General features: G+C 41.1%; 1 protein-coding gene and 1 long non-coding RNA gene across 2 annotated transcripts; both read right to left on the reverse strand.

Moving 5' to 3' along the window:
* Nucleotides 1-4,848: 4,848 nt before the first annotated feature.
* On the reverse strand, nucleotides 4,849-6,669 carry LOC118962103. The gene is made up of 3 exons (XR_005049539.1): nucleotides 6,611-6,669; nucleotides 6,215-6,347; nucleotides 4,849-5,288 (listed from the first exon to the last, which is right to left on the reverse strand). It is a non-coding gene; the product is annotated as an uncharacterized LOC118962103 (long non-coding RNA).
* Nucleotides 6,670-8,444: 1,775 nt separating this feature from the next.
* Nucleotides 8,445-11,231, reverse strand: LOC118962105. The gene is made up of 4 exons (XM_036974600.1): nucleotides 11,201-11,231; nucleotides 10,685-10,968; nucleotides 8,635-10,436; nucleotides 8,445-8,464 (listed from the first exon to the last, which is right to left on the reverse strand). The coding sequence occupies exons 2-4, from the start codon at nucleotides 10,966-10,968 to the stop codon at nucleotides 8,445-8,447; spliced, it is 2,106 nt and encodes a 701-aa protein (XP_036830495.1). The 5' UTR covers nucleotides 11,201-11,231.
* Nucleotides 11,232-13,084: the final 1,853 nt, after the last annotated feature.

Raw genomic sequence — 13,084 nt, forward strand, 5'->3', positions numbered from 1 at the left:
CTTCCTCTAAGAAAAAAGCAATGGAAGCACACAGGCTAGATCTTGAGAGGGAGCTGGAATGCTGTGAAAAAATACATAAACAATCCCTAGACAGCACCTCCTGGAGTCATCTTAAAGCATCCAAAGCCAAACTGAATTTGGACTACACTCGGGAGATAAAAAAAAAAGTTTTCTTTACTAAACAGAAATACCATGAGTTTAGCAATAGGCCCAGTAGATTGCTTGCTTACCAATTAAAAAAGGAGCAGTCAGAGCGTACAATCATGGCTATCCGAACAGCAGAGGACGAGGTCACATATGACCCAAAAAAGATCCATTTAACTTTTCATGATTTTTACTGCAAACTATATACCTCTGAGAGAAAACACACGGAGGCAGAACTCCACTCTTTCCTAGAGGGAATCTCGCTACCTAAACTATCAGAGACCGACCAAGAAGATCTCCACTACCCCTTCACTCCTGAGGAGATCCTGGAGGCAAAAACGGAGTTCTCTCAGACTCAATGCACACAGCTCGCATTACAGTGTTGCTAAAAAAAGACAAGGACCCCCTATCCTGCTCGTCCTTCCTTTAAAATAATTACCAAATTGCTCGCCAAAAGACTTCACACTCTTCTTCCCAAAATAATAAAAGCAGACCAAACTGGATTTATTAGAGACAGATACTCTTCTGATAACATTCGCCGTCTTTTTGATATTATTGATCAAGTAAACGCACAGAAGACCCCTGTCCTACTGGCTTCACTGGATGCTGAGAAGGCGTTTGACAGGATGGAGTGGAGCTTTCTGTTTTCAGTCTTAGAAAAGTTCAATATGGGCCCAAATTTTATTAAATGGATCAAATCACTATACTCTCATCCAAATGCCATGGTGACTACTAATGGACTGAACTCTGACAGATTCCCTCTGGAACGGGGCACAAGACAAGGGTGCTCGCTGTCCCCGCTGCTCTACTTGTTGGGGGCGGAGCCTCTGGCAGAGCTGATAAGGAGCAATCCAAGTATTATGGGTGTTTCTGCAGGCGGCCTGCAGCACAAGATTTCGCTTTACGCGGATGATGTCTTGCTCTACATATCCAACCCTGAGAAATCCCTCCCTCTCATTTTAGACACAATTGCTCAGTATGGCAAGTTTTCAGGTTATAAGATCAATTTTAACAAATCCACTGCCTGCCCTCTTAATATTACACTCACCAGCTCTATGAAGACACTTTGTCCTTTCCAATGGAAAACACAGAGGTTTCATGACACCAGATCTGAATAGCCTTTTTAAGGAAAATTATCTTCCACTCCTGGACCGAATCAAGAACGATCTCCAAACCTGGATCTCCCTCCCAATTAGCTTAGTAGGAAGAATTAATGTAATCCGTATGAACGTCCTCCCTAGACTGAACTACTTATTTCAGATGCTCCCATGCTATCTCCCAGTAGGTTCCTTTTTCAAAACAACTAACCAAAGCATCACCAAATTTATATGGGGCAATAAAAAACCTAGGATCAAGTTTTCCACTCTATCGAAACCTGAATCTAAGGGTGGTCTTGCCCTTCCCTCCCTTCAATTGTACTACTGGTCTGCCCAAATCCGCAACATGCTAACATGGATCACAAACAGACAAGAGTCAACGTGGATTCAGATAGAAGCCCAATCCTGTGGTTCATTGCCCTTAAGCTCAATTATATTCATTAATAACTTTAGTGAAGTGGGCAACATAGCCAAAACCTTTGTGATTTACAGCACCCTACTAGCGTGGAGGGACTGTAAGAAATACCTGGGCATTTCCTCCCAAATATGTTCTCACTCGCCTATAGTGGGCAACCCAGACTTGCCAAAAGCCCTGAGGGAGGCCAACTTTAATCTTTGGCATACTCTAGGAATCAGGACCTTTTCAGACCTATTTCATCAGAAAACCACTACACTGAAATCCTTTCAAGAGCTCCGCAGTGAATTCGATGTGCCAAGATCCCATTTTTTCAAATATCTTCAAATTAGACATGTCATTTCCTCATTTACCTCCAAGAGGAGGTTTAGAACTCAGTTGAATGAAGTTGAAACCCTTCTTGTCACAGCACAATCCATTAAAGGCAAAATATCTTACATCTATAGACTCCTTTCTGAGAAAGGAAGCTCCTCCTTTACTCCTTTGAAAATAATCTGGGAAAAGGACCTTGGTCTGACTATCAGTGATGAGTTATGGGCGGAGGTTTGCGACAGGGTATACTGCTCCTCTACCAGTGTAAAAATGAAAGAATCTAATTACACATTTTTGTACACATTTTATTATACTCCTTTGAGACTCCATAGAATGAAAACAGATATGTCTCCTAACTGTAAAAGATGTACCTCTGAAAGTGGAACCTATATGCATGTATTTTGGAGCTGTAGGGAGATTGCCAGATTCTGGCAATCTGTACATACTGCTGCACAGAAAATACTAGAGGTACAGTTTGATATGACCCCGTGTATCTATCTTCTTAATGCCCAGCAGGACTTTGTTCTTGATCCTGACAGAGAAAAGTCATAGAGAAATAGTCATTGCTTATGACTATTACATACTTTGCTAAGAAATGTATTCTTCTATTGTGGGCCTCAAATACCCCTCCTACATTTAAAATGTGGATTGACCAGATTGTTGACTTTCTTCCTCTTGAAAAGCTCACTTATGACCTCCACAAGAGACAGCCCAAGTTTGATAGACTCTGGTCTTCACTATTCAACTATATTTCAAACTGGACAGAGTGAACAGGGTGACTAGGGAAATGCGCAGATACATGTTGTGTAAGGTACTGTAAAACCTAAAAACGAATTATTGGCCCGTCGTCTCAGCGAATGCTTGAAATAGCTGATAAGAACCTTGATAGTGCTGCTGCAAGTGTTAAATGTTTTTTTGTGTGTTTTTATTTTAATTTCGTTTTTGAGTACGTGTGCACCAAGGAAAATAAATTCTTTTATTTGACTTTATCATTCATTTTAATTGTATTTTTATTTTTTCATATGTATTATTATTTTTTGACTTTTTCTTTTTTTAAAGCCTGTGAATGTGGAATGTGTTTTGTTGGTTGATTGAAAAACAAGAAAACTTGATAAAACTTTAAATTGAAAAAATAAAAAATAGCACTGTTGTTCTAATCGTCAGATCGCAGGTATTCTGATCTTCACTGTCCATGGTGCTGAATCTGGCTGGGTAGATTAGTTTGAATGCCGAAAACTTGTTTGCCTACATTTAAAGGCCCTGTGAAGTCAAAATAATTTTATTTCATATTGTACAACAGCTGATGAAAATAAACAATGTAAATGTGTTTTACAAAAATGTGATCGGGGTTGCTTCCTGATAGTTCTGGTTGAAAATACAGAGCATGTTCCTCTGCCCAGGCCTTGCTGACACTTGCCAGATCTTACACTGCCTGGATAGGTATTTTGTGTGTCAGCTAACCACACCATATGTTATAGCAATCTGTCAGTCGATGACACAATGGATGACTTGGCACACAACCATTGGTTGATGCATGCAACACCTGAGCAGGGACACATTCTTTTCATAGCACTTCAATGCAAAGTAATTTTCGCAGAAGGTTTGGAGAGCATTTTCACTAACCCTAACCCTTTTCCTAACCTTAACCTCAGTTTCCTAACCTGCTACGAAAAATTAACTTCGATATTGAAGTGCCATGAAAAGAGATTTTCTCACATCTATACAGCACCTTCTAATCAGCAGGTTTGCATGGGCGAGAGTTTTGGCTTTCCATGGCGACATCACCATGTGTAAATTGGTTTATAGACCAACGACAAAGAGAGTGCCAATAACAGCTAGTTTTAATTTCCCCTCCACACTGACCACTCCCAGACAGTTCTAGCAAAATTATTGCTTGAGAAAGATTTTTTTTTGCAAAAAATACATTTTTGACCATTTTCATCGTAATCTATTACAGTAAGGTACTTAATTGTTACCCAGAAATGATTTGATATTGATATAAAAACGTCTGCTTTGGGCCTTAAAAAGATATGTGCACTACATACTCAGAAATCACATATATTGACATTTTAGAATGTATTTTATCAAGAAAGTAAGTTATACATGTCTTTTTTAATCTTACTCTTAGTTGCAAATAATTAATTTGACTGTGGTTCATTTGATATTCAGCACAACCCTGTTTGATAACGTATAGTATTATAGTGACTTCTTGTGGTAAAATGTCAAACTCACAACTAAACTCATTAAAATGGAGGTTTTCTTTACCCTGTCTTATCAAACAGTGCAACATTTGACTGATGAAATAGCATTCTTCTAAAATTCTTACACTTCTAGATGCAAAATACAAGTCACTATTCCAATACTGTTTGATTCTGCCATTTTTGAAATACTATTTACAAATATGAGCGTAAATGTCTGAGATCGAGACACCAACATTTAACATTTCAGTTAAAAACCCTTTGGATAATATCAACATTAATTACTTAACATCTTTAACACATACACACCATGTAAATATCAATAAACAGAGGAACACATGCTACAAATAGTTAGTGACTACCTACCAGTCAATTAAATTAGATTATTCAGAAAAATAACATTGTTATAAGAGACAAATTGTCTTTAGACAACATAAATGACTGCATCTGGACACAGGTCAAAACTACTCTGCCGAGCTCAAGTTACCAGCTATGTATGGTTTCAACACTTACATTTATTGAGTTATTGAAAAGTATCCTACAAACATTGTTCGAATGTGAAAGTGATCAGGTTTTCTGAAACAGGTGTGTTTGTATTGAAGAACCCTGAGATTGTGGACAGTAGGACTTGTGTGAACAGACTGAAGATAATGATGTTTTCCTTTCTCTGTCTTTCAAACTCAGGAACAGTTTGAATGTTTTTTTATTGTAATTTAAACAATGGTATGGATGATTAAGCTGGATCTTTCTCTCTGAATCAGGAGTGCACTTTCATTCTCCCAATTTTTCCAAAAGCCCAATCTGAGCAACCTTTGCTATAAACCCTGTCTTTCCCATTGTTGTTTCAAAAGTGGAAAATGATCAATTCGATAATCACACATAATGGGCATTTCACAGCCAAGACTTTTGATCCTTCCCATCAAGGCCATGTTGGCCAGTTTAACCTTCACCCGGTCCCTCTCTTCCGGAGTCCTCTTGGAGGTGCACTCCACAGTAGAGTCGGTCTCAAAGGAGATGGCTGGGACGTGAGTGAGCAGGTGGCCCCCAGCCTTCTCCTGGGCCATGGGCGTGGGAGTCTGCAGGACCAGCCCGTGCGTCGCTTGTTGATGTCGAAGGTAAAAGCTAAGAGGATACACACAAACATTGACCATATAATGTAATGTTGTTACATGTAACTAACTAGCTTGACTTGCCACCGTGTGAAACATGTATGCTACCATATGTTACTAAAAAGAGCTGACAATATTATAAAATGTAATCCAGGAGTTTATGTTTGAATTCTGGTTCTCTCACAACACAAGTCACTCAGAAAAGCATCTGTAGGCAGAAGCATGCTACATGTACATTTGGCATTTGAAAAAACTACAGCTGTGCTATGCTACCGGATGCAAAATGTATCTGTATCATAAAAGTGTAGTGCAATATTCCCTTTTTTTGCCACACACACATACTCTCTCTCTCACTAGGGACAAATGTTTTGGCTACTTGTCCAGAGAGGTTTGAGCTTTAGAAGTGGATCTGCAGCAAAAGTAGACCTTTATTGCCATCTACAGGTCAAAGGTCAGACTGGCATTCAGTAAAATGTAAACATGGGCGATCCACAGAAAATGGAAATGTGTGTGTTGTTTGAGAAGTTAAACCAGTTAATTCCCTTATAACTGAGTGTCCTGCATCATGTATTATTTTATTGGTTGTAAATTAAATACTGTTTATTTTACAGTACATGTATTTTACACTGAATCATTGATATATGGTTGAATGTTGGTTGTGGGACATATCTGAAGTACTATGTGTATGTGTTCAATGAATCACACTGTGTGTGTGTGTGGGTGGGGGGGGGGGTGCATGTTCTATACATTATTCAGGACAACATTACTTTGTTTAGCCTACACCGTGACTATGACTGCATAATAAACTAAACTAAATATACTATGTATTTTCTAATCAAATGTGTTAACAGGGCAACACTAAAGAAGACAAAGGCCATCAATTCAATGCAAATATTACTGTATTAAAGGAAATTGTTGTATTAAGCTTGCTTTGAAAACCGTTTGAATGGCTTGGATAGGCCTATGGAGATGGTGGAAAACATCCTGATTAGAAGGGGACGTTTGCGAGGCTTCTCCTGTTGAGAGGTGGAGGGAAGACCCTCTGGGAGTCCAAATGTGGCAGGATGTGCCACTATGTTGGGCGACAGAAGAGAGAGAGTTGACATGCACTTTCATTTAGAAATGATGGTATATTGTATTCTTAGTTTCAACTCATTATTACTTTCACAAATAAATGAGAACCAGAATCTTGAGATTTGGAAACTATAAATAATTTTACATAAGAGATTACTATCGATAATATATAATGTACTGTATATAGGGTTTAATATTTTTGCAATAGCAGCTTTGTACACCAATATCTCAAACAGTAAATGTCCTGCTGTATGGACTTACACATGATATCTTCAGCAGTAGTCTGGTCTTTGGATTCAGAATGGCGGGAATTCTTATTGAATCCTTCTTGTTTCCCATCATGAATGGCTAAAACAAAAACATGTCAAAACAACTGTCACAGCAGAACAATCTCACGGTAATAACGATCACATCTTACACACCAGCACAACAAGATTTATAAATGGTTTTGGAATTAATGGATGGTTTTACATTTTCTCTAAATAACATTGTTTACTCACATTGACACAATTGTTAACTTAAATAAGTGTGATGTACCTTTAAGTTGAATTTCAGTCTGGCAAGCCTTTGTAGGAAAGACAGCTTCCCTCTGGTAGCCTTCACATCTTCAGCCATGAGAAGAGCTTCTGGCCTGGTGGCTTCGAAAGATGTTCTTGAGGCTGCTCTTGATGCCTCGTTACAACTGTGGAGAAGCTCCTTGCTCAATGACTTCACAAGAATCCTATTGAAAGTGGAGTCCTGAGTCGACACGGCCAGTTGGAGTATTTTCTCTGAGCCAAACTCCTTCAACAGATGTTTGTAGACGGTGCTGTATACTTTGTGACTCTTCAGGTTCTTGGGATAAGCTTGGGTCTCAGAGCAGCCTGACCATGCACAGAAGGCAGCTATAACTTTTGGAATCAGGTCTTGTGACGTGCGTGTGACGTCAGTTGGGTACAGATCAGTTTGGGTTTGGATTTTTGACAGAAGTCTCACCACTAACATGCTGATGAGGCCGGTGAAGTCATCATCACCGACTAAGTTGTCAGTGGATGGGGTTGAAAGCGAGGCAACATCCGGGCTGGTTGAATTCTGATCACAAACAATGCTCTGAGGTACACCGAAACAACTGATGGTATCCCTTTCCTCAGCATCTATGTTGGCCTCAAAGCCTCGTGCAGCATTGGAGGTCCCACTTGTTGTCATGCTGATGGCGGAGAAAGATGGCAGAGGGTAGGACTTACCACTCAGTAGACTGCCTATATCAGTTACAGTTCCGGTTGGAGATGACCCTCTGCTTTGTGCATCAGAAACCACAGAGTCCATGACCTGGCTTACCATTACTTTGGTAAACAGGCTGACTGTGTCACTAAATGCTGATGTAGAAAAAGAACATGAAATCCTATCTTCAGATACGCTAGCCGGCACACTAACTCCCTGAGCCAAACTCATTGAAGCTGTAGAGGGCACAAGGCTAGGAAGCAAGAGGCGCTTCACAGACTCCTCTGCAAAAAGCTGAACCAGCTTGTAAGCTGTGGGCTTCCCCACCGTCTTGTCATTCCTCTTCAGCTCAGTAAGGACTGTATCGGATGCACTCTTTCCAGCCGCCACTGTCAGAACCAGAGGGGTCAAGTTGCTCTCAGAAATGATGCGGTTGACTTGGTGAGTAAGATCACGTGAGAGAGCACCAATCCTACCCTGAGATATGAGCTCCTCCAGTCTTGCTATTGCAGCTGTTAGATCAGGGTGGAATGCAACCTCCCCTTCTTCCTCTGGATGTACCTCCTTTATGATGGTATCCACTATTGCAGACATGCTTTCCCTGGCATCACACACCAATGTTTTTGGCTTAGTAGATTTGCCCATGTCGATGACTGAGCATCTCACAATGGGCTGAGTAATACTCTCTGGTAAATCAGAAGAGATGGGAGTGCCAGGGAGTGAAAATTCCCACTCTGACTTCTTTGATCTGGCAGATGAGGATGACAACGAGGAGGAAGAACGCTGTGGCGCTTGATAGATCAGTTCCTCACCACATTCACTGCTTACCCTTTCAACATCCTTCAGCATCATTCCAACCACATTCTCTATTTGTGAAAGCGCAGTCACCGTTTGGTCAGATTTTGACAGCTCTTTCTGAATTGAAACCAGAATATGGCTGAGGGTCTTTTTGGCTTGAGCCGTTGTTGCTTTGACTTGATTTTGCCATGTAAAATAATTCCTCATCTTTGTCTTCACATTGTGGTAAATAGTCTTTGCAGTTGTCCAGATCTTCTTCTCAGATACTTCCAAACCAGACTGTGAGCCTTTGGGTGTGGCCTCAGTGTACTCTGAGGTTTTCTCATCACTCTGTTGAAGCATAGAGTCTGCCTGCCATAGAGTAGTAGAAGACTCTGTGGGTGGGAAAAGGCTCTTCATGTCATTTGTAATTGATCCAACGATTTCAAAAGCAGTTATATCTGTATGCCTTAAGGAAATTGTTGATTTTGCTGGCAACATCTGAGAATCTGTCTGGCTGGAACTGACTTTGCTGGGAAAGCTACTGACTGATTTGATCAGTATTTTTCGCACTTCGTTGGTAGCGTTCATCTGGAACTCCTCACTGGAGAGTTTCTCAATGACTGAGGCTGGAGTATCTCTTAATCCTTCCAACCATGAAGAACCAGACACAGGCATGTCTTCTAGATAAGACATGACACTGTCCAAAAAGCCACAGACTTCAAGGGAGTTGTAAGAGGAACCCTCTGCAACAGATGATGTGCATTCCAAATCTGCCACCTCTGACCTATACATGGTCACAATCTGGGACAAGACCTCTTTGGTGCAGGGCACCATGTTGGAATCACAGAGAGACAGTAATGGTTGAGAGTTCTCACTTTGGCATTTACGGAGAGAACCAAGTCCTGTTGAGTTGACCACTTGCAGTATTGCCTCACTCTTACTGGTTTCAGGTTGCTCTGGTGTTTTCTCTCCTACAGAGTCAGTTGAATCACATCCATCAGATAAAGAAGATGAACTACGTTCTGATATAGGGGATTCACTCCTACATGGGGAAGGCAAGCTCAGGATTGAAACAGGCAGATCACTGGAGTCAGTATGCTCCAGAAGCACAGCACTGGAGTCAGCTTTTTCCATAAGTTCTTCCCCTTGGACTGGAGCTCCACCCATTCTGAGGAACAATGTCTCCAGCTTTGCCTGAAGTCTCTCGCAGAGTCTACGAGCTGCATGGAAGGGTTTCCGCTTTGTCGTACAGTGTCCCACTTGGGTATCTCTCTGGGTGCTTGTTGGCTGATCTAATTCAGCATACTGCACAATGTCCTTGACATCTTCAACAAAGTTATCAATTATTTGTGATGCCTCAGATTCTACTTTGGTCTGTATGAGCTCAGTGGCCGCAGAATCAAGGATCCTGTCAGATGGGCTAGATGCATTCATCAAGCTTGGAGTGGTACTAAACGAATGAGAAGGTTGAACCATACCAGAGATATCGCTCATTAACCTTCTCACAAGAATTTCACTCACAGCCTTTGAGGCTTTGGTCTTGAACTTCACACTAAACAGAGTGCCAAGATTTTGCATCATTGCTTTGCAAGATGTACATATTATGTTCAGCTCCTCTGGAACAGGAGAGTCTTCAACATCCAGGTGCTCCACTACAAGGTCACTGCCAGATGCCAACATTTTAACTTTCACAGCCACTTCTCGAAAAACCTTAGCCAATTCCGGATCTTCTTTTTCCAATTCACCCACCATCTCTGCGATAACAGTCATCACTTCTTCTGTTGCAGGTGGAATGCATGACTCTAATACAGAGGTAGAGCTCTGGTCCTCTGGGGTGGTGTGATCATCAAAACATTTCTGGACCATGTTGACCATTTGTTCAGCGGCCTGGGTACCAGAAGAAATAGGGGAGGACCGCCCTGAAATGGCTCTGCTGATGGTCGCAGAGAGGGCAGAGTTAAGCTGTTCGACCACCACCTTGATAAGACCAACAGTCAGCTCAGGTGGGCAAGAGGACAGGATATTATGATCAGACAGTTGCTCCTGGACACTTTTGATGATTCTGTCCTCTGTCATTCCCAGGAGGACTTTCACTGAGGTCTGGGAACTTTAAAACGAACAAGCAAAGCATGATAATTCCTGTCTTAACTTGGCAAATCGGTCAAGCGTTGTAATTTTAGTATTCTAAATATCTACATGTCCTTTTGATCGCTTTACATGCTCATTCATTTGAATATGCTCAAAGGCTGATACATTACATTTTGTACTACATCAGATAGAGTAAATTGCATTGGCTAACACTGGGATAGATGATCTCGGTGAAATCCATACATGAAAACCTTGAGGGGAACATACCTCTTAGAAGAGGGTGTTAGGGACCTGAGATGTTGAGCCCCTGTGCCGCCCTTATACATTTTCTTCGCCAGATATCTAACTTCCTGGATGAGCTCCAGTCTTTCCTGATCAAAGGCAGCAAAGGATCTTGCACTGCCACCCCTCTTGGGTGAGTCAGTGTCGTCGTCAGCAAAGTCCTTTACCCCAAGTACGCGGGCCAGGGCTGGCAGCAGGATCTGCAGGGTGGTCTGTGCGATGAAGGTTACAATTGTCTTGCACAATTTGGCAAGCTGTTCCTTCGTCATCTGTTTTGAACAAACAGAACAAAAACAGTCTTTTCAATGGAACTGTGATGTAAAGTATTCTAGATCGAACAGAATGCATTTGATCAACATTGTTATTCTTGTCTGTGACTGAATTCAAAGTTTGATGAAGTCTGACAGAGAACATGAATAACAGAATATGACTTGATGGCTAATCTCTGAATTCAACAGATCATTGACACATCAAAGGTCAAAGGCAGGTAGGAAAACTTACAGGGTTTTTTAGTCCTTTGTAGATCACTTGCCACTGCCTAGACAATTTAAAATAAGTGTTTTAGTTAGTGTTTAGTTCCCACTGCACAATATTTCATAAATGTTGAACATTACAGAAAAACTTTTAACATACTCATCAGTAAGATTGCGCAGGAATGAGATGAGGATTGGGTAGGAGTATTCCATCTCATCCTTGTTGCCTGGGCCGAATGCAGCCTGAACAGCTTTCTTCTCCAGGAGCTCAATTACAGATCCTCTATCCAGGTGTTTATTCCTGGAGACTAAAGATGTGATTGCCGTAGAGGAAGTAGAAACAAAATTAAAGAGAAATCAGACGTTTTATCTCTTAATACTCTGATTTCATTGTTTAAGGGTTTTAGAATAGGCCTATTTTAATAAAGCTATCTATGTGACCTTTCTTACTGATTACAGTAGACTACAGTTTCATTGAAAATGGATAGCACAACCTGCACATCACAGACAGAATAGAGAAACAATGTAGTACTACAGAGGTAAATCTCTGACCTGCATCGTTGTCAGTGCCCAGCTTCCTTGACTTCTTGCCACTCCTCTTACTTTTTGCCTAGGATAGAACAGAACAGATTCCAGAGCTCAAATGATGGCAGACATGTAACACCAGGGCCCGTATACATAAAGTTCATCAGATAAGGTGTGTGCTCAACCTTGCCCAAATAATTGTATTCATTATGATCTCAAATGCAAAACTGATCCTAGATAAGCACTCCTACTCTGAGACAATTTATGAATAGGCTATGGGCCAGGTCAAAGCAGCTCTTAAAACACGTTTTGAAAACAGCTACTACGTATGTTGTTATCTGAGATATATAGATATCTATGGTATGGCTGCTATCAGGTACAGAGTGTAACCCAGTAGGCCTATTATGTGCTCTGTCACTCCTGCCATCTTACCTTCCTTCCCTTCTTGGCCTCCTCTTTGGGCGTGGCCACCGGTTCTTCCTCAACAACTTCCTTTCCTTCCCTCTGAGGATCACCATCCTCCCTCTGTGCTACCTGAAGGACAGACATTCCAATAAGTAATAATATGTCAATGTCAGAGTAGATCTGTGCAGAGGACATCATAAATAGAGCTACAGCCATATCAGAGCTAAGCTGGTGACTTTATAAAGAATGGTACATTTGCTTTACAATATGTTATAGCTTTTTACAAGAAATATCCGCTTATATTGCTTTACCCTTTTTTACTTTCCCCCAATATTGTATGAAGTAATTTAGCTTACCCTTTCTTCATCCATTCAAGCTATTTTATATCTCAAAAAGCATGTCCTTGTCTGTGTTGGTTACATTCAAGTTGAGTTCAGGTCGAGAGTGAGGACAATATTGCAAGCAGGGACTGTAATTTAGGGCTACATGCTACGTCATGGAACGTTAGACCTTTATGACATCACAAATAGTATTTTTAGGAAGAGCGCGGGAAAGGTTACTTGCCCACTCAGTAGGACTAGCTAATATTGACAGAAATTTCCCCGTCAAACGTTTTCGATTGCCTACCCCTACGCCTTCCATCGAACATGGTCCTGCCTTTGCAATATTGTCTCTCTTGTGGATTTACTTACGTATGACATGTAGGCTTACTGTGTCGGATCAAGTTGATTGATCTGTCCTAGTCAGCCTTAGGTTGAACCCAAAATCTTCTGGGAAATATTTGTTAATAATATTCATTTCAATATCGTTTTATTCTTTGATTTAGTCCCAATCCAATCCTATTGTTGGCTGCCAATCCCCACCAAATATGTCATTGTAGGACATACTGTAGCGGGAGAAAGTGAGAGCTGCAACGCGGACGCGTTCGGTGGCTCCTTCAGTGCAGAGGCAAGCGCGTATGCCAGTGCCACTAAAGCCCGGG

This window comes from Oncorhynchus mykiss, unplaced genomic scaffold (assembly GCF_013265735.2).
Source record: "Oncorhynchus mykiss isolate Arlee unplaced genomic scaffold, USDA_OmykA_1.1 un_scaffold_731, whole genome shotgun sequence".
NCBI classification, from domain to species: Eukaryota; Metazoa; Chordata; class Actinopteri; order Salmoniformes; family Salmonidae; genus Oncorhynchus; species Oncorhynchus mykiss.